The sequence below is a fragment of the Panthera leo genome, chromosome A2 (genome assembly GCF_018350215.1).
Source record: "Panthera leo isolate Ple1 chromosome A2, P.leo_Ple1_pat1.1, whole genome shotgun sequence".
Lineage (NCBI taxonomy): Eukaryota > Metazoa > Chordata > Mammalia > Carnivora > Felidae > Panthera > Panthera leo.
Window position 1 is genome coordinate 24723181 of NC_056680.1, and position 24487 is coordinate 24747667.

Below are 24487 nucleotides of genomic sequence, written 5' to 3' on the forward strand. Positions count from 1 at the left end.
CAACAGGCTGCCAATCGCCAGACTCCATGACATAAAACATTCTGGTAGAGTTCAAATCAGATGTAGAAACATACAGAGAAAATAGGAGCCATTCAAGGTTGGACTGCCCAGGGAGGGGAGACCTCTGTTCTGTTGGATTTATTTTAATCTGTGAGTATACTTTCCGTTTCCCAATTCTGCCTCCCAATGTATATTTTTCTCTCCATTTCTACAACAACACCATCTTCTACTAAGAAGGCAAAGACCTCCCATCCTTGTTAGATCCTCCCTCCTACTCTGCCTCTCTCCAGCCAAATAAATGTAAACTCATGACTACCTGACTGCTTGACTTTACCACCCCCATCCTTAGGACCAAAGGCTGGCTCATGCTGTCTTATGGTTTATGCCCAAGATTCTCACCCTTCAAAACTTCTAAGCCACCACAAATATTATGGTGTTCTCACTTATTTTGACACCTCCTATTGCCAAGGCCTCCCCACCCTTTCAGGGTTTCTCACTGACTTGCTGGCCAATTCTTTTACTCTTGCCTGTGCCCCCTCCAAGTCCTAGCTTTCCTTCAGGTGGCTCCACTCCTCCCCTTTGGGGGACCAGACAGCCTGCGTTGTACCTTGTCCCTCAAAGACAAGATATTCCTGCAGGTTCTCCTTCTAGATAATGTTTTTCTAACTAAATGATTGAAAATGAATCACATTAAAAAAATCTATCTATCTATCTATCTATCTATCTATCTATCTATCTATCCATCTATCTATGTCTGGCTATCATACATTCTAGCTGCGTGACCTTGAGCAAGTTACCTACCCACAGTTTCTTCAACTGAAGAATAAGGAAAGAATTCTCTTACAATGCAGTAGTGAGAATTGTGGGTAAGAGCTATCATTTAATTCTGTAAGAGCTTATAATCTGTGTCAGGTTTACATGGATTTGCTCATGGCATCTTCAGAACATCCAGTGAGAGAACTAATACCATTATTTTCATTTTATAGATGAGTAAGCTGAGGTTCCATGAGCATAAGTACTTACACAGGTCACCTATCTCAGGTGGCAGAGGCAAGATGTGGATCCTATCTCAGACCACACACCTCAGCTACACTATTCCAAAAAGCTACAATATTCCAATAGCTACACTATTCCAAAAGACAATGATAATGAGCGCAAAGCACAGTGCCTTGTGAAAAGCAAGCTTTCCATGAACACAGCCTAAAATCGAACTCACAAATTGGTATGTTTTTACTAGATTATTTCTCCTCCCCTTCCCCCTTGCCACTAAGAACAGGTGAATTTATCTAATCACCCAGTGTATGCATTCTCTTTTTTAAAGAAACTGATCTTGAAGTAATTTTAGATTTATAGAAGAGTTGCAAGAATAGTGCAGAATGTTCCGTGTACTCTGTACCCCCCTTACCTGAAGTTAACATCTTACATAACCATGGCACATATATCAAATCTAAGATATTAACACTGTTACAATAATATTAACCAAACTATTAAAGGATTCACTAGAATTTCATCAGCCTTCCCACTAATGCCATTTTTCTGTTTCAGGATCCAATCCAGAATCTCACATTTATACTTCACTGTCATATATCTACAGTTTCCTCTAATCTGTGACAGTTCCTTGGTCTGTATTTCATGACACTGACACTTTTGAAGAGTACTGGTCGATTATTTTGCTAAATATCTCTCAGTTTAGATCTGTCTGATGTTTTCTCACGATTAAATTAAGATTATGCATTTTTGGCAAGAACACATCAGAAGTGATGTGTCCTTTTTGGTACATCATATCAGGGTAACATTATCTTATTGCTGGTGATGGTAACCTTGACCACTGGGCTAAGGTGGTGTCATGGCTTCAACTGTATACCCCTAAAAAGATATGTGGAGGTTGTACCCCCAAACCTGTGAAGGTGACCTTATTTGGAAATAGGAACTTTGCAGATATAATCAGTTAGGATGACTTCATACTAGATTAGAGTATGTCCTAAATCCAATCACTGGTGTCCTTCTAGAAGGGAAATTTAAAGACATAAAAGGAGAAGGCAATGTAACGATGGAGGCGGCAACTAGAGTGATGTACCTATAAGCCAAAGCACACCAAGGACTGACAGCAAATACCAGAAGCTAGGAAGAGGCAAGAAAGGATTCCCCTGCAGGTTTCAGAGGGAGCATGGCCCTGCCAATACCTTGATTTCAGGCTTCTGGTCTCCAGAACAGTGAGAAATAATTTTGTTGTTCTAAGCCACCCAGCTAGTGGCACTTTGTTGCAGATGCCCTGGGAAACTAATACAGGTGTTGTCTGCGGGATTTCTCCCAGTAAAGTTACTATTCCCTTTGTAATTAATACATACATTGGAAGAGATACATTGTGACTACACGCATCCTTTTAAATCTAACTTTGTGACTGTTTACCCAGCATTTGCAAAATTGGCCTCACTGAAGTGTACATGTGTCACCCTTGGTGGGGGTGGGGGGGAGATGTTTCCTCGCTCAACAGGGAGAACCAGAAGGCTGATCCAGGCAAAGTACCCAAGAGAGTCAATGTTGGCTGGGGCAGTCAAAGAGAGGGGCAGGTGATCAGCAGGCAGGGCACAGTGGACCACAGGGCCATTCAGGGCGCGGAGGCAGCAACGAGGAGGCCTTCAGAGAGCTGTTTGAGCAGGAGGACCAGGGCTATAGGAACATGAAAGGGAGCTTCTATGGAGTCTGCAACTGACTCTTCATCTTTGTTTTTTTGTTTTTTTGTTTTTTTTTTTTTTTGAAATAGAAAAAGACAATTATGAAATAATGGTTTCAACTCCAAAATTTCCATTAATTTTTTTTTCTCTGCTCTTTTCCCTGGCACAGAGCTAATTGACCTGGTGTCATCTGTTACCAGAAGTTGAAAGGCAAATAATGAGGCCCAAATTCCAACGGAAACCTGGCTTCATTGATTAGGCCAAATGCATTTCAAAATTATTGGTTTTCTAACCCACAAGGTGAGCAAAAGGTCTTCACACTCAGAACTACAATTTTCCTTTAGAGATTTTTATCAGTGGTTTCAACAAAAGGGCTACAGACTTTGTGGACTTTGACAAACCACCAGGAACAGCGCCCTGAAGGGGTCCTTGATACTTTGTCTCAGCTAATCTCAAAGATGGGGGCCACACCCTTGTGCTTATTCTCTCTTGCAGTCTTGTTGCCCTGCCCTGTGCATCCAAGGGAAATCTGATTTCCTCTTTGATGAAATGGCCCAACTTTCTCCATATCAGATGCTTTAAGAAAAACATCTCAATTTCTTTCAAAAAAAAAAAATGTTGTGTGGGTTTTGTTCACTTATTTTTATTTTTGTTTTTGTATTTTTGCTTGCTAAGGAAGAGTCAGGAAAGTCTGGATAAATAAACCAGACCACTCTGAGTTAGTTGGGTCTCATGGCCAAGCTGCAGACAGGGTATTGGATTTGCTATGTTGTGATTCCAACAATTTCTCCAGCCTCCTCTCATGGAAATGCTAACCAGCAGATGACAGAGATGTCACAAGATGGTCTATGCAAATCCACAAATTAAACCATCAGCTCTCGGGGCCATAAAACTGAACACACGAAGCTTGGAGAGATTCTATTTATTCTCTGAACATCAAGTCTTCTCTGCCCACGCCAGTTAGCACCTACAGCATCTGGCCAAAGTCTGCCTGTGAGGTGGTTGCTTTGGGGAAGCCTTGATGAAGGGGGAGGCATCAGGAGGCCATGTGACTAAGCTGAAACAATGCTGGCATGAGCCTCTGAAAGCCTGCTCCATCCCTGCCCCAAACACAGTCTCCCATAAAAAGCAAATAAAAAATGAGCATAGAAAGAAATCACACTTTATGATAACTTCTGTGGTCAGCCCGGCTTCGTTTCCTCCAGGCCTCCCTGCTTCCTTCAAGTCTACAACACATGCTGGCAAAATGCTGTAGTTCCCTAATGTGCGCATAAACTAAAATGACCAAGGGAAGGGGTGGTGTGGGGTGAGGGAGATGGATTTCAGCCAGGAGAAGCAATTAATTTTACTACAAACTCTGAGAGGGCTAATGTTCAGGGCAAACCATTTTGTTTCTGAGGGCAGACCTCAAGCAACTTATTATCTTTACTCTTCTGGTTACCATTGAATCTGTGCCCCGGCATTGGAGAATAACTGGCCCTGCTTGTCTGCCTCGGGGAAATTCATTTTTGCTGAATGACGGTGATGGGATGAAAAAAAGAAATGAACCTTGGGCAATAATTCAGTAAAATATGGGACTCTGAGAGCCGAAGCGGGCGGCAGCCTAGGTTACGAACGTAATCTCTTAGCAGTGCCAGTAAAATAAAACAGAACCACTGTTTCAGACACTGTATTTTTGGCAAACGTTTCACTCCTCAATTACTTTCAAAGATATTCGTTTCAGTCAACATTATAAGGGTAAGTCAACATTTGTCCTGGCAGCAAGCCCAAATTTGTTATTTTATTAGTCTGCTACTGGTTAAATTGGCCCAAGATTAAACACATCTAATAAATAGCCCTAAAATATTGGAGTTTAGTAGAAGACCACATTCAAATTCTCTTACACAGGATGTTACTATTAACCTTGGGCAGAGGAGAAATGCACACCCACACCCCAGTTAAGTTCCTTTTAGCAAACGCCAACCCATCGCCTGAAACTCATTTTGGTTATGCCCAGACATGGCACTATGGACCTTCAGAGAAAGAGGAAGCCAAATATTTAGCTCTCTCTGCGGTCCCTGATTCCACATCTGCCTTCCGAACATCAAGCAAAACTTTTACTTTCTTGAGGCAGACCAGGCCAGATGCTCAAGGCTGAAGCACTTCAAGAGTTTGGCCTCCTGAAAAAGGATAAGGGCTGCCAACAGAGTCACGCCTCTGTGGCCCTTAAGGGAAGGCCAGCTTTGGGCCCAGAAGGTATTTTCTCACGGTTAGATTCAGGTTATACATTTTTGGCAAGAATGCCACAGAAGTGATGTGCCCATCATGCCTGCCCATCCATAGGTCTAGAAAATGGGGTCAAAGCACACATCCCTGGTTGCAGAATGCCAACAAGGCACCTGGAAGTGGCAGTGTTGGCCTAATCACGGCCACAGGGCCCAGAGGAAGGCCTCTGTGATTCTGGGGTTTCACATTCAGTCATTTCCTACTGACTTCTTGGAAACCCTTGGGTGGGATACAAATTCTGCGTTTGTTGATCTCTATGAAAGGGATTCCCTGGCTTCCCCTTGGGCTGAGTTGGAGGGGAGGTGGAAAAGAATGCCACTGGGGATTTCAACCCTGCTTCAGGGTTTGGGAGCTGCTGTGTACAGGCTTCAAGAATACTTCAAGGATATTTGCAGAGGCTTCCCCAGAGTTTAGGAATAAGCTGCAGACTCTGCAGCAAGTCACAAAGTTCTTATCACTCTGGCCCAAAGAATGTGTTGATTCTTTGCAAAGGATCTAAGGATATAATATAAGCCAACCTTTCTGGCCAGATCACAATGTCCTATTACCTCAGGTCAACAATGTTACCTCCACGGGCTTAGTCTCCTCCTCTGTGTAGTTGGCGGGGGGGGGGGGGGGGGGGGGTGGGGGGGGGTGGGGTGGGTTGTGAGTCGGTGAGTCTCCTGCCCCCTCACAGGGTTTTTGGGAAGATGATATGAGATCATGTAGGTAATGTGCTTGGTACAAGCCTGCCACATAAGTTGCTCCCTGTAAATATCAGATTATTATTGCCCTTACTTCTGATGCCCAAGGGGAGGTGTGGTCCCTTCCCCAGCCTGCTCTCCTGCCTTCATCCATCCCTGCAGCACTAGATTTTACCCTGGGCCTCCCAAGGATGAAGCTGGAACTCCGTGTTACCTGCCACACCACAATCTCACTAATGACATGTTCCTGCCACTACACCTCAGGCTGCTATGAGACCACATATTTTGATTCCACATTCCTGACCTCCCTTTCTTCCTGCAGCTTTATCATCTGTTTAGTCAAGCTCTGGCTGGATAGAGCAAAACTGGGAGTGGTTTGGCAAGATCCAAGGCTATGTAGGATGAGAGGAAAATAGCCATGAAATCCCAAGATAAGAACCTGAGTGAGTTAGGGAAGGGAATCCAAGTGGGTCTTGAGGTCTACACCAAAACCCTCCTTCTTACCCAACATTGCTAAATTACGGGCTAGAAGAGCTGTGCTCCAATCTTGCCAGATCCCACTACTATGTGGGATTAGGCATTGATAGAAACTCTGAGCATTCAACCCATGTCAGGTGAGCAAGGTGGAATTTCTTCCCAAGATAACATGTTACGTTTGGCTTCCAGAAAGAACCATATAGACCCACTGGCATGTCCTCCCATCCACCTCTTTTCCTTTGAAGCTCAGAACTATCTTTACTTCCCAGAAATGGAAAAAGAAGTACAGAAATAAAAAAAAAAAAAAGGATGCTCAGATCTTAATCTTGATGTCCCAAAGGAAGGACAGATTGTTCCAGCCAAATCTGGGATGATCAAGTACGTCTCAGGCAAGCAAAGCTGACAACCAGGTCTGCCATCTGACTAAAGACTAGGCTGGGACCAGGGATATACCTGCTGGGTAAAACCTACAGGGACATCTGACCAAGGGCACGGGGTATGCAGGATGAGAACACGGGCCCCCTCTCTTGGGGCCCAGTCAGCTTCTGTTTTTGACAAGAACAATATCTGAGCAGACGAGACTTGCAGAAATGCGGCCTCCAGAGAGAAACATAGAATACATTTGCCACACTCCCTGGTAACCCCCAGCTGTCCCTCCTAGCACAATTTATCCCTTCAAATCACTGGGTTCACGTTCATCCTCAGCAGCACATGCCTCCTGTTAGAACCAGGGAAGGTTGCACTTGGGGGTTTTAGAACAGTCTACTCTCAACTGAGAACAGAATACACTGAAATCTGATTATTCAAAATGGAAAAAAACTACCAGTGGCACAGCCACAAGGGGCTGACTGAATTGGGAATAAAATTAAAAAAATTTAAGCTTTCCTGTTTTCAGCTTTCAGCGACATCTTACCACCCACTGAGCAATGGTATGTAGAAAAATGAGGTACAGAGCATGCTGTTCAGGAAGCTGTGAGGTAGGTGATCTAAAATGGATTCATATGGCCTTTCTGTTGCCCCCACACACCCCAACTGGGCAGATGAATAGCTTCAAAATGTTATCCCTTGGGAGATGTGTGTTTGTGTGTGTGTGTGGGTGTGTGTGTGTGCATGCACACATGCACACGCATGCATGCACATGCACATGTGCGCATACACACAGAACACAAAACTAACTTTATTTGAGACAGTCTTCATTCTGTTGCACATTTTTCTTTTTTTTTTCTTTTTTTTTTTAACATTTTATTTTTAAAAAAAAATTTTTTTTTTTTAACGTTTATTTTATTTTTGAGACAGAGAGAGACAGAACATGAACAGGGGAGGGCCGGAGAGAGAGGGAGACACAGAATCTGAAACAGGCTCCAGGCTCTGAGCTGTCAGCACAGAGCGCGACGCGGGGCTCGAACTCACGGATCGCGAGATCGTGACCTGAGCCGAAGTCGGACGCTTAACCGACTGAGCCACCCAGGCGCCCCAACATTTTATTTATTTTTGAGACAGGGAGAGACAGAGCATGAACGGGGGAGGGTCAGAGAGAGAGGGAGACACAGAATCTGAAGCAGGCTCCAGGCTCTGAGCCATCAGCACAGAGCCTGACGCGGGGCTCGAACTCACGGACTGTGAGATCATGACCTGAGCCGAAGTCGGACGCTTAACCGACTGAGCCACCCAGGCTCTCTGTTGCACATTTTTAATGACAGGAATTTAAAAATGCCCACAAACAATGGATTTTCCCCAAAGCTCATAACAAACACTGGCTCTCAGTGCTGTTCATTTGCAGCCTTGAAACATAGTGATTACGTGTTATTTCTAAGTCTGAGCAATTAATATGCTACCAGATGTATCATTATCTACAGCCTATTAAAATTCAGAAGCCTGCAAATTTGAAAAAGAGTGTGTCACACACAGGACAGAGGAGGCAGAGGCTCGGAGACCCGCTCAGCTCCCCACCTCACTTGAAGCTCATTTCAATCACAAAGTCGCAAGAGAGAAAATGAATAGACAATGGCAGTCGACTTAAAAGAGAAGAAGTAGGTACAAACCTGTGATCTGTTTGGTTTTGTAAAAAAATGCTGGAGATTCAGTGGTAAGGGATGCAAATGAAAGTTTCCAGAGAAGACAAAGGCAGTTTTGTGGTAAAAGAAAAATGTTATTTATTGTGGTAGAAAGGGGCGAAGTTCCCATGAGTCTTTCAGCTCAAGCCATCTAGAGATGGGAGGGCTCCTTTGGAAGGACCACATGGGGCCTAACCTGGCAAGAGTTCCCTGGAAAAGTTTCCCTAAGTACCCTCAGGGATCGAGGGAAAGTCTCCTTCACTGGCCAGGTGCTCCTGCTCCTCTTGCCCCACCATTTGGGGTCCGGCTCTGGGGTTGCTCCTGAATTTACAAAGCAGGGCTGCACAGAATGATGTCAGGGGCAGCAAAGCCTCCAGAATTGTTAGGAAATTGCATCCTGCGAGGTTCCCTACCTACACAGATGCTAGCAATTTTCTAGAAACAGAGAAGTCGTCCCATACCTGACCCAGGTATGACTCCTCTCTTCTGACTGTCAAATGGAGACAATGGGGAACCCCTAGGTGGGGAGGAGGAGACACCAAGAACCGTGGAGTCCCTCTGTTCCAGGTGCCGGTACACACACACTCATCTGTATGAGACAACAACTCCATCACCTCATTTTTTAGAAGAGGAAGCAGGTGTTCAGAGAACTAAAGTGACTTGCCCTAAGTCATGCTCGGTAACGAATTAATTGGCAGAGCTGAAATTCAAATTCAAATCTGACTTGAATGGCTTCCCTGCCACCCCCTACACTGGCTTCCCGGAAAACACAACTTCTTCTTATAACGTAACAGCAACAATACTGATGGTGGCTTCGTGCCAGGCTGTGACAAAGTGCTTTCTATGCATGGTTTCCTTGACTTCTCTTAAGTTAGGACTATTAGCAAACTCATTTTGCAAAGCAGGCAACTGAGGCTCAGAGGGGTTAAGAACCTTTCCTAAGGTCACACAGCCAGTGTACACAGTCAGTGGCAGAGCCTCAGTAAGATCTGCATTCTTTTTTTTTTTTTTTAATTTTTTTTTCAACGTTTTTTATTTATTTTTGGGACAGAGAGAGACAGAGCATGAACGGGGGAGGGGCAGAGAGAGAGGGAGACACAGAATCAGAAACAGGCTCCAGGCTCCGAGCCATCAGCCCAGAGCCTGACGCGGGGCTCGAACTCACAGACCGCGAGATCGTGACCTGGCTGAAGTCGGACGCTTAACCGACTGCGCCACCCAGGCACCCAGTAAGATCTGCATTCTTAACCCCAGCACTGCTCACTCCCTAAGCCCTGGGGGAACCCTGACCAAAATAAACATGGTAGAGGCAGGACAATGGAGACTGAAGCAGGAAATGGAAAACTTGAAGCTGTTCATTCAACATCCGAGCCCTGTCCCTCTGGAATCAGAAGCCCCTCTTGGCTTCCCCCCAGCATCTTAGAGGTCCAGCCAGGTACACAGGTGCCCTGCTCATGTGCCCCTAGTGGGCACTGCCCTCTGTGAAGACCCACCTGGGGAATGGTGTTGTGAGCATCCAGCATCAAAGGGCTCACTGGAGGACCACCTCCTAGTACTGCCCCCCTCCCAGTCTGTGAGATTGCCTGCTTCCCCATCCCTCTTTCTGCTGATTGACAGTCACTTGTCTGTATGTCAGGGTTCGGAATGACTCGGTCAAACTCAAGTACACATTCCTTGAGGACAGAAAGCATGCCTTTCTCTTTTAAACTCGGGAGAAATTATTGAGTAGAGTCTGGTCTCAATAAATATTTACTGACAATCCAAGAGCAATAGGGGTCATTTTTAGTTGTTCAGCTCTTCACCAAGTTGTATCCATCATGCTATGGAATTTCCCCACATTTATAACAAAGGATCTATTTATAATTAAAGTGCCCTGCTAATGAATAGGGCAGGAAGGACTCCCAAAGCAACCTAATCCTCCTCACCTGCCCCGGGTCTGTCTCTGCGGTTGGAGCTTGGTTAAGATTCCCAGATGATGCATGTCAGGTGGGAGCCAGCCTTTAGGAGGGATGACACATTCCTCATCTCCCATGACTGGGGCGCCTCTCTACCCTGAGCTCACACCCCACTCCCTGCTTGAAAGCCATTCTGGGAACATCAGTAAACCATACTAGATTTTTTTTTTTTTTTCATCCTGCCTGGCAGGAATGAACGTGAATCTTGCCAGTGTGCTTGGAACATCTTTTGTTTTTTAAAAAAATAATGGCCAGTGCCAACTCGAATCCCTGGGAACTTGGGTGGGTATTTCCTACAAAGGAAAGAGTGACCTTCCAGCAGACCCCTTGATAGGGATGACCAGCCACAGCTTCCACTCAACTGATGCACACTGAAAATAGATGCTGCTGTTGTGGACCATTTGCTCTGTGGAAGCCCTCTGTGTGTTCATTTAATCTTCACAGTCCCCTTGGAAATTCTCACTTACAGAGGAGGAAACTGAGGCTCAGAGGATGAGTCACTGTCCAAGATCTCCTGGCTCATAAGTGGCCAACTTGAGATTCAAGCTTGGCTCAGTCCACCCCTCAAATAGAAGTTCCTAACCACTAGACTCTATGACTGCCCCAACATAAAATACAATCTTGCTCAATCCTTCCCTGAGGGTGAGGGGGAAAAGGAAGAATATGGGTTAAATGATTTCAGCTGGAACTTTGGGACTTTGAAGCTTTGAAAAGGAAAAAAAAAAAGATCTGTGTTCTTAGGATAGAAATCCAATTTTTGTTTTTAATTTGCTAACATCTAGTCCAAGATAATTTTCTATGACACATTAAAGCCCATCTTTATCTGTTTAAAAATCTTAATATCTGAAATCTGGCTCCTATGCTCAAAGTCCAAATTTAAGATTTAGTCTATAAGCAGCTATACTCAAGCTCAGGAACCTATTGCTGCAGAAGGGGTCTCAGAACACACTGAATGCACTATTTCCAAACTCTTGGTACCACTGTGACGATTTTTTAGCCAATGTATATACCGCGTGAACTACTACATATGTAATGTTTCCTTAAATTACTTATTTTGTACTTAAGTAAACATATTATAAAAAATAAATGCTATCACTGAGCCTGCCATAAATAGAAACTAACTTTAAAAAATGAACCCAATTGTTAAATTCTTGTTAGATACTGTTGCCTGCCTAAAGCTTCTAAGACTGAGGCTTGAGCTTTGTTAAAAGGAGGAATTAACAAGTGATAGAAAGGTGTTAAAGACACACTAGCTCTAAACTAAGACTTTCTCTGCAGCATGATCAGAAGGATCAGAAGAATAAGAAGAGAACTGAAAAAGAGAAAATGAGTCAAAATTATTATTTTGTGTCTCATCTCTGTATCCCCTTGTTCCTGTATCATTTGGGCGACCACAAATGGTAGGAAACCCACCTTCTGGGAAAAAAATATCTAAGCCAGTCTTCTCATTCCAGAAACAAAGACTCTGAGGTCTTCTCTGAGCCTCTACTTGTGTCCTGTCTCCAGCTAGTAGGGAGGTTCTTGTAAGAACCAGCTTAGAAATAAATGCTGCGAAAGAAATTCAGATTTAAGCATTTAGGAGTCCTTCAAAGCAAGTCCCCATTCCTTGATGCTGAGCCAGAGCAAAGTTCACTCTCCTCAGTCCTTAGAGCCCGGGCACAAAGCATTCAGAAACTGACAAGAGAAAACAAGTCCTCTTTTCGGATGTGCTGTCTTTCAAAACCGTCCAATTTAAGCCACTATCAAACAGCTGGGGCGGAAGGAGATGGCTTTGCACCATGCGCCTGTGGCCAACACTTAAGTTACCATCAACTTTTTTGCCTTTTGTAAATAGTCTGTTTCCTTCTTCACCATGGTTTCAGACCCCTTCTGCAAGACCACACCCAGAAGCACCCAAGGCAACCACCAACCAGCAAGGGGGATGGTTGAAGGTGTGTGAGAACGAACAAGACCAAAAACCTAACAGGATACTAACGAGCCACCGGCACCCCTCCCCACCCGTGCGAAGTCAAACACAAGAACAGTCTTCACCAGTGACCTTTAATTATCTTCTCTGTATTTGCCTGGGGTCGTTCTTGACATGCCTGCGTCACTTAGGGATTATGAAATGTTAGCATTTCAATGTAAGATAACACACTTGAGAGGGACTCTAGCACTGACCTTGTGTTGGAGCCAGAAAGCACATAGAGAGAAGGCTTCTATCACTTGTCCCCCTTTGGGCCGTCAGGCCTGTAGATCTATCTCTTTCCACCCACTGGCTGCTTCCCTCTTCCCTTCTGTGGCTTCTTCCTCCAGGAAGACTCCAGACTTCCAAATCTGACAATGGTGGCACCTGCTAAACATTTTTTATATATTTTCCAAGGTCCTGACACAGGCTCTTAGTTTTATTTCATTCAGGTTGCCAACTTCTCTTGGTATCTACGGAAACCGTCCCCTCGGGGGAAGTGCTCTATTTCTCCTTACCATTTAATTAGCACCTCTGCTGCAAACATTAGATCTGCAGAGCTCAGGCAGACATCTTTTTAAGGGATGTCCTCTACACGTACAGAAGTTTCTGTTTAGCCATTTTTTGTGGGCTTCTTGTTTCACAGCAATCTCACATTAAATATAAAGTAAGCTTGGGGTGCCTGGGTGTCTCAGTAGGTTGAGTGTCTGACTTCGGCTCAGGTCACGATCTCACCGCTCGTGAGTTCAAGCCCTGCGTTGGGCTCTGTGCTGACAGCTCGGAACCTGGAGCCTGCTTCAGATTCTGTGTCTCCCTCTCTCTCTGCCCCTAACCCACTCGCATTCTGTCTCTGTCTCTCTCAAAAATAAATAAACATTTAAAAAATTTTTAAATATAAAGTAGGCTTTGCACTTGAACGTGGAGTGCAGGCCAAGGGATGGGTCCACCAACCCACTGGCTCCCAGGTGAGGTCACCGCATGCAGTGTTCTAAGTTTAATGGACTTCACTTTGAAAACCCCCCAAATAGTGCTGCTTACCACCAACCTCATTCAGGAACATGACTGGGTTAAGCCAACACTGCAGTGTGCCAACAGGTCAAGGCTGGACAAGGAGGCGACAATATTTTGGACCTGCCTCCTCATCTCTGAATCTCTTGTTTCTTCAGTTGACAAACAAAAAGCACAGTCCTTGCCTTGCTCAGCTCCCTCAGCCAGTGCAAGGTTCAAAGGAGACAGTGCAAGTGAAAACCCCTGACTGCTATCTGAACACAGGGCAGCACTGCTGTGAATTTAGTAAGTGCAATGAGAGAGGGAGAGGGTGTGCCGACTGAACCTCCCTTCCCCGACTTCTCTACATCTCATGCACATATGTACACATTTAAATTGGTTACATCATGTGTGTCATTATGCTCACGCTTTTTCCTTTTTATGTTTTACAAGAACATTAAGGTATTTCTGTTAGCTAGTGTGTAATGGCTCAAATGCCATCGATCCCTGTGCCAGAGGCCACGGTACATGGAGCCATTCTCTCATTATAGGTCGGTTCGTTGGCTTTTCTGTTAGAAACAAGTAGGGAAGGATGCTAAACTGAAGTCAGACAGCCAGCTTCAAGCTTCAGTTCTGCCATGCCCAGCTGTGTGATCTTAGGAAAATTATTGAATCTCTCCGATTCTTGGGATCCTCATCTTTAAAATGGGGATAATTATACTCCAGTGAGGAAAAGACTATAAAAATGCTTTGAAACCTATAAAATGCACAAGCATATAACATGACAATTATTGCAAATAATATCATTATGAACAGCTTTGAATAGTATTTTCCTCCCTAAGAGCTGGAATACTGGGTCCAGAGATTTAAACATTTTCTGTGTTTTATTTTATTTTATTTTATTTTATTTTATTTTATTTTATTTTATTTTGTTGTTTTTTAAAGTTTATTTATTTTGAGAGAGAGAGACAAAGAGAGCACGCATGCTGGGGAGGGACAGAGAGGGAGATTGAGAGACAATCTCAAGCGGTCTCCAATGTGGGGCTCAAACCCATAAGCTGAGATCATGACCTGAACTGAAAAAGTCAGACGCTTAGCCAACTGAGCCACCCAAGTACCTTTTTTTGTGTGTTAATATATACTGACAAGTCCCCTCATTACCCCAAAGAAGTGTGTTATTCCTTGCAACATCCCCAGGACTGGGTTCTATCATGTCTTTAAAATATTTGTGACATCAGTTAGGTATGAAACAGCACCTTATTATTGTACTTGCCTTTTGCACTTCTATAATTTCTATTAGAGTGAACATTTTAAATAATGTTTACTTTCACAGTTCCTTGTGTATGAATTATTAGTGTCTTTTTGTTCATTTATCAAAGGACATCTTGGAGGGTTCTTTTACATTTGTATAAATTACTTATATGACAAAGACATTAATCTTCAGTCTGTCATCTCTATTTCAAAAGTCTTTTTCAATGCATTAGTCTACTTCTCTTGTTTAAGGAAGCACATTAAACATAACAGAAATCTTGTTTGTTGATATAGCACTACATAGTATGTCTCTGGGCTGATCAATACTCAAGATTTCCAGGCACCCTGAGGATGTCCGGTGGAAACAAGCAAGGAAGAGAAAGAGATTGGACAGTAAGTCCCATTTGGAAAAGTTACAGGAACCAGGATGTCCAGCCAAGAGAAACAAGCACCTGGGGGAAGAGTGTGTTTATGTGTGTGTGTGTGTGTGTGTGTGTGTGTGTGTGTGTATGTATACATGCATACATATGCATGTGTGTGTGCAGAGTGGGAGTAGATGGGGAGAGAGAACAAATATTTAAGGAGATAACACATGAGAAAATATTCCTGTATATTATTCAGTTGCAGAAAGCAATGTTATAATTAAGACGGGATTTTTTCATGATCCACACTGAACAAAGATGGAGTGTACAGGCTCAGAAGGTAATGAGCTCTCTGTCTCTGGAGATGTTTAAGCAGAGACTGAATGGCCCCAGCACTGGGCTCCATGTTCTCAACAGGCCTTTCCCACTCTAAGGTTCTCGAATGCAATGACCCTGGGTCATTTCCTGAAGGCTAGTTTTGTTTGTGTTTCATAAATCCCCGGAAAAAAAAAAAGAGCCTGTTTTGCTACTCCTTACCTCTTCATCTTAAGAGCCAGAGGAGGAAAAAAAAAAAAAAGTCCAGTGACTTTACCGTTAAGGTTTCTGGTTCTGCTCCAATTAACTGAAGTTTAGTAATAATCGGGGCTGCCTTCTCACAAAAGAATACAATGGCTCAAACACAGAAGGTCTAGACACAAGTGTTTCTAGACTTAAAAAGAACACTCCTTTCCCAGCCAGATGAAGGTTCAGACGCCTTTCTTGATTAACGTGTGACATAGCCTCTTTTAAGCTAATAAACAGTGTCAATTCATTAAAAATGAAAGGCATTAGAAACCACTGGCCTTCATTCTTGACAGTCCATGAGCCAAGATGAAAATACATGGCAGTGCAGTTACAGCAATTTCCTCATTTTGTGTGTGACCTGTACACATTACCAATGCTGACAAATTATGGAAGGCAATTGCATGCATACATCACAAATGAAGTAGCTCTTCTAGATATACGCATGCCATTAATAACAATTACATGTGCACCGGGCTTTGCAAAAATTAGGATATGGTCAGTAATTTATTTTCATTCAGTTGTTATGAAAACAGTGGCAACAGTCCAGGATTTTATAGGCAGTTTCAGAGTGTCTTGAGAAAATGACACAATTTGCAAGTATCCAGATGGCAGTCAGGGCCTTCCAGTTATTTGGTTTAGGTGGAAGGCTGGTGGTTAATGCAGATAAGCAAAATGACTAATTGCAGAACTAACAGTGTCACCTCCAAGAGCTGAGCATGCGGAATTCTGCCAAAGACCAGCTCCTTGGTGTTGAGAAACACAGAACGGAAGTTACCCAAACCCTCCCCAAATGGAGGCTTGCAAATTCCCGCTCCTTTGGGTTGTAGCCATTCTACGAAGTGAGCTGCCAGAAGCACTGAGTGATGGTGGGGTCTTCTATCCAGACACCCAGAAAAAGTAGGCTTTTGACTGTGAGGCTATTTGCTCCAGCAAGCAGGTTCATCCTTCATGTGTTATGTGGTGAGGAGACCAGTGATTTAGTCATTTGGACGCAACGTGATGTGGTTGGGAAAGTACAGCTTCGGGGCCAGACTGGGGTGTGAATCTTGGCTCTTCCACTTAGTAGCTTGGCCATCCTGGAAAGGCTACTACCCAGCTCCGGGTCTCGGTTTCTTCTCCCAAAAGGGACCAGTGCACCAACCTTATAGGAGTGTTGTGGGGATAAAGAGAAGACCTACAATGAGGCCCTGCTATCTGTAACACAACACTCAGAAAATTAGGATGGTGATCATTAATTAAAAATGTTTGAGGAATCTTTTCAAGGTGCAGAAGTCTCAATGATGATGATGCTATTTATTGGACATTTACTATACACGAAGCACTGGGCTAAGTGCTATACATGAATCATCTCATTGACCCTCACTATGGTCCTAGAAGGTGGAATTATCATCAACCCCATTTTAACACTGAGGAAAACAGAGCTTAGGGAGGCAGAGTAGCTTGTCCACGGTGATACCACTAGCAGGTGATGGCATTAGGACTCAGTCTAGAGTTGATACCCTGAACATACTCAAATGTACATGTGTAAAGTGAATATGCTTTTCTCCAATATATCTATTCCTAGTTCATGTACATCCTATCCTGGAAGCCAAGACGCCATCTGAACAAGCCTCAGAATCATGGCTGGATGACTATAACCAGATGCTACCAGCAAGCAACGGCCTTTACCCTAGGTAACTCCATGTTACTCCCCTCCCAGCAAGATCTGAAGTCACATGATTCATGGAGTCTACTTGTTTAGTCACTTGAAGAACTACCAGGATTCTAACTGCAATAACTCCTCAGAACTATTTCCATGCAGTTGGTTATATATACTATCAGTTCAACACTACACGATACAGATTCCAAGAAATGTATACATTACTGGAAACCATTTGACTTCTTTAGCTCTCCAGCTGGCATGCAAGGAGTTGAGCCCCAGGTGCATACAATTTTCAAGTCCACGTGTGGACTGACTGGGGCATAAATTATGGCAGGGGCATAGGGTTCACCTCAGTTCCATAAAGCACTCGTGATTATATACTTAAAAGAAAATATTTTAAAGCATTTTATATGTCTGTTAAGTATTCATTCCCCTCCCTCTTTCTTCACAGAGGTAAACACCCTTAGATGCCACAAGGTACACTGTATGAAATGCTGGACTAAATCCATCAGGAAACCTGGCATTGGCTCTCAGTTTAGCTGCCGATTTTCTTCATGGCTTTCTGTAAGTCACCTCCCCTCAGTGTCTTTATTCATAAAGTGAGGGAAAAAATATGTACTTTATGTTAACCCTACAACATGGCTTAGGTCTCAAGTGAGACACTAGATGTGGTACTTAGGAGAGGAATAGAGCTCCGTCATTTCTAGATACACGTCATTCCAAGAGTCACACAAATATACTGGCTGAATCAAAATCAGATCATATACTTTTGAGAGAAAGGCAATGATTACAAATTCTGCTAACTAAATCTGGCCTAATCCTGACCAACATCTGAAATAGTGCATCTTAAAACTCAAAGTGAGCTGTCCATCAAATTTTCAGATATATTCTTAGAAAGAAAATAACAGAAACATCTCTTTGTATTATCATTAAAAATGAGATTGACCCCAAACTCTTAAAACCTTCTCACCAGGCTCCAGCATCCTTAGCCAACATATCCATTCATTTGAGCCACGTTTCTTTATATTTTTAATGTTTGTTTATTTTTGAGAGAGAGAGAGAAAGAAACAGAGCACGAGCAGGGGGAGGGGCAGAGAGAGGGAGACACAGAATTTGAAGCAGGCTCCAGGCTCCAAGCTGTGTCAGCATAGAACCCGATGTGGGGCTTGGATTCATGAACCACAAGATCATGACCTGAGCTGAAGTTGGACACTTAACTGACTGAGCCACCTAGGTGCCCCAGAGCCTTCTTTCTTTAAAAATTATTTTTTAACGTTTACTCATTTTTGAGAGACAGAGAGAGACAGAGTATGAACGGGGAAGGGGCAGAGAGAGAGGCAGACACAGAATCTGAAACAGGCTCCAGGCTCTGAGCTGTCAGCACAGAGCCCGATGAGGGGCTCAAACTCACGAACCGCGAGATCGTGACCTGAGCCGAAGTCCGACGCTCAACCGACTGAGCCACCCAGGTGCCCCAGAGCCTTCTTTCTTTAAACGCAAACTTCACCATATGGAAATGGTGCCTTTAAACATACAATCAGTGTAATTCATTAAGAGCTAACCGTTTTCCTTCTTGTGACTTGGTCAGGTGTTCAGAGGACCTAACATGCCTGGAAGGACCAGTCCCTCTTGGCATGGGAATAAGCGCCCAACAAATAAGAAAACAGATAAATTGAATGAAACTACATCAGTGATCAGAAGGAGCAAGCTTAACGATGCTTCTCTGGGAAAGTCTAGAGCCATGGACTAAAATGGACTAAGGTCCTTGGATTTCACAGTTAACGATTAGAGCAGGAAGATCTAGCTGGTTATGGGTATTAAAAGTAAACACTTGCAACCCAACTCACATATCCATGCCATAAAGAAATACTAGATTAAGAAGCAGTATTGTATTAATATCATAATCCGTGCATAATACTTTTCATGTTTAAAATAAATATTTTTAAGAAAATATTTAAAGAAAATTAAATTTAAAAATACATCACCTTTTTCCTTTCACTGGAAACGATTGCCAAAATTTTAAAAATTACAAAGCATTTAAATCTCAAGTAGAAATTTTGATATGATTTGAATTTAAGAGAATGTTTATTGTTGCAGATTTTCAACTCAAGTGTATGGTATCAGATGCACACCACTGCACACCAGGCCCTTCCCTGCAAGGCTTTCCTTGAGTGGCTTTCCCCAGCACGCCTGCTGCAACCTCAGGAGCCATGCTAGAAGGCACTTGTCCATGCAGTGCTCCTCCCCACAGCAAATTCCAAAGGAATGGCTATTATATGTCCAAAGGGCACAGGTGCTTCGCTTCCTCTGAAGGTCAAAAAGCACTTTGGATAAGTCAGTTCTTCTCTTTATAACCACCTTATTTTTGGAAAAAAATTATCAATCTTAAAAAAGTACTTTCATAGGAATTAACAGTCAATGCTTAGCTTATAAACATGTGTATAATCATGTTTTTCAACAGGCATACCAGGGTATGCTGTTCTTCAAACACTTACAAATACTGACGACACCTGCTGGCAGAAAATATATTTTAGTTAATTGCTTATGGAGAAGTAAGGCCTACAAGGGTTGACTTATCTTTTGCACGGATAATGAAACCAGAAAACTACCCCCCTAAATTCACTTCGGTTTCTTTTTCCAACTTTGCCTATCACCATTATCAGGAAATGAAGCTAGGAGGTGCACGTCACTGGACCCTTCTGCTTCAGGATGTATAGAGCATACATGATATTTCTGATTTAAACTACACACACACACACACACACTCTCTCTCTCTCTCTCTCTCTCTCTCTCTCTTCAATGGTGATACCTGAAAAATATTTACCATTTTCAAAATTGTCCCTCTCCCATCCTTACTGCCATGCCAGGATATCCCCCAAAAAGGAAAATAAGTCACATTTTAAAATCTGTATCTGGGTACCATGAAGAAAACTAATATTTGACATTTGGTGATACATGTCTTTCCTCACATTTGTGACATACAGATATATTTATATTCTAAGTATATGAAAAGGTCAAGCAGATGAGTTTTACCTAAGCTTTTTGCCAAACTGCTCAGAAAACATAGGACTAAGGGATGGCAAGACGGGACTGGTTAGGGTCCAGAGCTATTCTCAGTATTCTTTCCTTTGATCCATTTCAACTTATTAAACTTGGTTATGATTTGCGTCCTTGAAAAGGAGTTTGAGGGGGCACTAGCTTCACTGCTCTTATATTCATTAAATTATGAATTTCCTATGGAAAAATCATTATATCTATTCCAAGCCTGAACAACCTGAACTGTATGCTGGTGCTATCTTGTCAAAACTTACATAAAAATTCAAACACCATTAAGGCCATCACACTTCCACAGCTACTAGGAACAAAAACTCTTTGTGAAAATATACAACTGAGCTGGAGTGTGGGGTGGGGGTGGGGATGAGAAGTTAGTTGTGCTCAGCTTACAGAAAGCTGATTACAACTGAAGACTGTTTGGAGTCTTGTCAGCTTGGAGCAGCTCTTGTTAGAGGCAATGAATCTTTGATGCTGTCCTCCCAAACATACATAATTCAGTGAGCCAAGTGCACACAGCTAAGTAGACACAAGGGTGGTGGGTAGGTAGAGAACCCTTAAGAATGCTGCGACAAGGTCGGATGCACATCTGTCTCCAGACTTTCCCCAGTCGTGGTTGGGCACAGTGATGATCTCTCAGATACACACATGAGCAGCAGTGATGAGCTGGGTCCCGTGAGTTCCACTATAGCTCAGCCACAGCAAAGCTGTGGTCTAATGGAAGCAACTATATTCCCTAAGAACCTTAAAGACAAAGAAGGATGCTTTCTCTTCCAGTTGAACCCAGCCTTTTGAGCTCTTTGCCAGAGATATAACACACAGAAGTAAATGGCAAGATGAAATACAAGCCAGGAGGACTCCTTCACATCACCCTTAAGGCACTGGAAAGTTCCCTTTCAGAAAGATAATTGTTTCTAGTGTTCCAAGACAGCTTTCCACTGCCCTCAAGGAGTTTAATTCATTTTTGGGCTCCACGTACAAGACACTCAGACTACTCATTTAGCCCCCAGACTTCCAGCTGAATGACCCCAATGGCCACAGATGACAAGCAGAGGTGCCAGGTCCTGTCTTTGCTGCCAAACAACTGTGAGGTCAAGCCTGACAGGTGAGGCGGCCCCCAAAGGCCTTCTCTTGCTTCCCAACCCAGGCAAGAGGAAGCCCAAGCTTGAAAGGTAGCTCTTGGCTGACATGTGAGCCTAAGGATACAGTAAGAGAAAGTCCCTCTGTTGGGTCTAGACAGAAGACTGACAGTCTGAGAGCCCTGCAGGATGCGAGAGGCAAGGGTGAGGAGGCAGCCAGCTGTTCCCTGGCCAAGAGGAAGGGGGACAGGGATAGGGGAGGAGGCTCATGATGATCCACAGAGAAGGGGCAAAAAGGAGGCAGAGACAGAGAGTGAGACATAGAGGGAGACAGTGAGTGTGAGAAATGGGGAGAGGGAGAGGGATTCGCAGAAGCAGAGGGAGAGAAAGAAAGAGGAACACACCGAATGAAAGATGCAGGCAGAGAGAGACTGATAAAGAGAGGGAGCCGAGGGACTGAGAGATGGAGACAGACAGAGGGACTGACAGATGGACCCAGAGAGGTCCAGGTGGAGACCCTACCTCGGCGTCCTTGACCGGACTGCTGGCTGGGGGTACCTCCAGGCTGCAGTTCGCCCTCTTGACCGTGAGGTAGAAGGGGTAATCCTTGGCCACCATGGTGGCTGCCGGGCCTGCTCTTTGGGATGTCACCGCTGACCCGAGGCGACTACAAAACTCCCAGGCGAAAGGGGGCCCCAGCTCCACGGTGCCCGGCGGCAGTGGCGGCACGGAGACTGACAGCCGGCTTCTTGCCGGGTGGGACCGACTCGGCGCTCCGGCTGAAAGGGGGCGGAGCCTAATGCGGGCACGCCCACCTGGGGCGGGGCGGGCACCGCCTCGGCCCCGCCCCCGCGCGTCCTTGGAACGCCCAGGTACCGCCCCGCGGAAACGCCCCAGCGAGGAGAGGGACGATTCTACCGTGGGTCTTTTCCTTCCGCGAGGCGGAGGCCCGAGGCCACCCGTGCAACGACTACCCCTCACTCTGGGAGTGGAAGAGGCGGCGAGTAGAGAGGAGACCCGGTGGAAGGAAAAGCCAGCATTTTAAAAGCCCATATTAAGAAGAGGTAGTATTCCGTCTTGCCTTATTCCCAGCCAGTCTCCACCCCCCACAGTTGTGTTTTTTTTAATGAGCATCTGAACGTCACTGGAGTGTATAGTCTATAAACAGTAATATGTGCCCACTTTAAGTTATATAGTTAGTTGAGTGTTGACAAATGTAAACACTCACGTAACCACTTCCACAATCAGGAAATGTATTTCCACCACTTCCAGAGACTTCCCTTGGGCGCCTTCCTCTGTACCCATTTTTAAATATGAAGAGGCTGATTAGTGGCTGTCAGCCACTCACAAGGGCAGTCTGACAGGGTCTGTTCAAGATGAAGCTCTGCAGCAGGACCCGGTTGGCTATACCATGCCTTACTGGAGAAATACATTGTAAATGTTCAATAGGCAATTCTAAGATCATTTGCTGCAGTCCAGTCTGGAACAGTAAAAAGCAAACAAGCAAAACCCCCAAACTGGAACCACGGTAATATCCATCAACAGGGAATGCTTGAATAAATTCTCCTCCCTACAAAAACCCCACTCAGCAGCAGTCAAAAACAAGATGGGTCCAGGGTTGTGGCATGGAGAGATCTCCAGTGCATGTATCACATTCAGTTAAAGAACAATTGCAGAGTAAGCCCAATATTAATACCATTTGTGTTGAAAACACATCTACATAATACCATGTATTTTCTATAGCACAATGTAGGTAAATACTATTGAAAACCATCCAGAAGGATGCACAGCAAACTTATAAGTCCACTTGGGGCTAGGGGAGGCAATCCATGCCAGGTATACACCTGGAATTAAAGGCTGTAAAAGAGACTTTCAATTTATAGCTAATGTTCTTAAATTTTTTACAAGAAAAATATATTTATGTGTTACTTGGGAAATTAATTTTTTAATATTAAAATGATCACTGTCTCAAAAGTTATTTTGTAGACTGCACTGTTGAAATCCCACCCCTTGGCCCCCATCAAAGTCATGACCACTGCAGGTGGTGGTCTAGGGAGCTGATGTCTTTTGTTTTGACTTCTTAGGTGTACAGGAGGTAATGGGAATGGAAATATCTAGACCTTGTTACAGTGTTCTCTGCTTCCAGCTAAGGCCAGAATCCCGTTTCCACTTTCCAGGCAGGAAACCTCATGATACATAGATCTTTCATCCCAGGTACCAAACACACACACCCTGGCACTAAATTCACCTACTTTCCTGTCCAGCTAGTGTGGACAAACTGCCTTCAGAAAAGAGAGAGTCTGGCCAGTTTTGCTAGCCCCATTGTTGCCACATGTGTAAAGGAGACTCCTGAATTAGTGGGTTCCGGCTGAGATTGGAGAAAACACCTGGATTTTTTTTCCCCTCAAATATACATCCTCAAGCAGTGGGAAGGAGGTGATCGAAGACGAGGTTTGCAGTGAGAAAGATGCCCATGGACCACTGAGTTTTTCTACCTGTATTCCCGAACACAACTTCATTTCTTAACCCGGGCTGTGCTGATTGGAGAGCTTATGTAAGTGCTCCCTGTGAGCTTGACCAAGCTTGGTGGGGGCATGAAGGGAATGTCATCTCCAAAGGCACCCAACTAACACAGCCCCTGATTAATTCTGCAGCCAAAGGAGGGCCAGGAGAGGCAGTGACATGCCTCACTCAGGGCTACCCTGGCTGCTGAGGATATGAGCTGAAGCACCTGGAGCTGCTCCTCATTCCCGTCTTCTTCCTGCTCCTCTGGCCCCTCAGACCCACCATCTCAACAGGATGATCTGGCCAGCAACAGCCCCTTTGAGGACGAGCTTTGACAAGTTCTCTGGGCCTTATCCTCTAGTTGGGAAGTGCACCTCCAGCAGTTGGTGAGAAAGAGTGACCTTAGCAAACTTCGACTGGTCCATTCACTGCGGGATCCTCAGGGCTGGGCAGGGAGTCTGGCATACCCTAAGCCCAGTGTAGCAGTACATAAACCCCATGGAAAAGTGGGTACTTTAACCTCAAGTTTAAGTACAACTATCATACAGCGAAGAATAGTCATACTGGTTGATAGGAAGGCTGCTATATCCACTCTCTCATAACATTTTTTTTGCCCCTCCTCAAAAGATTTGGAACAATAAAAATCAATTAATATACATGGCCACAGAACATATGTGTAGCAAACTTCTGTGTTTTCTGCCAGATATGTTAGGCAGAGAGAGGGAGATAGAGATAGAAAGAGATTGCTAATGGCCAGTAATCATTTACATAGTGCTGAAAAAAAAAGCATAAGCCCCCAAATGAGTGTGAAAGGAAAGATGGGGACCTGGAGTTCCCTTGGCTTGTCAGATGCTTCTAAGCTTCTCAAAGCATGAATGTCTCACCACCATAAATAGGGCTCTGGTGTTTAAAGACATATATTTTTGGTACAATAAGGTCTGTAAACTGAAGCTGGCAATTTGGGGTATATACAAGCCATGTATGTATGTGGT

General features: G+C 44.1%; 1 protein-coding gene and 1 long non-coding RNA gene across 9 annotated transcripts in view; one reads left to right on the forward strand and one right to left on the reverse strand.

Moving 5' to 3' along the window:
* ARHGEF3 (Rho guanine nucleotide exchange factor 3) overlaps nt 1-24487 on the reverse strand; it is a 305486-nt gene that overhangs the window by 48753 nt on the left and 232246 nt on the right. For 2 of the 8 annotated variants that reach the window (XM_042929713.1, XM_042929712.1), the window contains exon 1: nt 21513-21756. The exons of the other annotated variants lie outside the window; for them this stretch is intronic. In XM_042929713.1, coding sequence (XP_042785647.1) covers nt 21513-21608 — 96 coding nt within the window. In that variant the 5' untranslated portion in view covers nt 21609-21756. Of the gene's footprint in view, nt 1-21512; nt 21757-24487 lie in introns of those variants that run through there. 8 annotated transcript variants of the gene reach the window in all.
* On the forward strand, nt 21940-24216 carry LOC122214479. Its single transcript, XR_006199898.1, has 3 exons — nt 21940-22054; nt 23414-23544; nt 23645-24216. It is a non-coding gene; the product is annotated as an uncharacterized LOC122214479 (long non-coding RNA).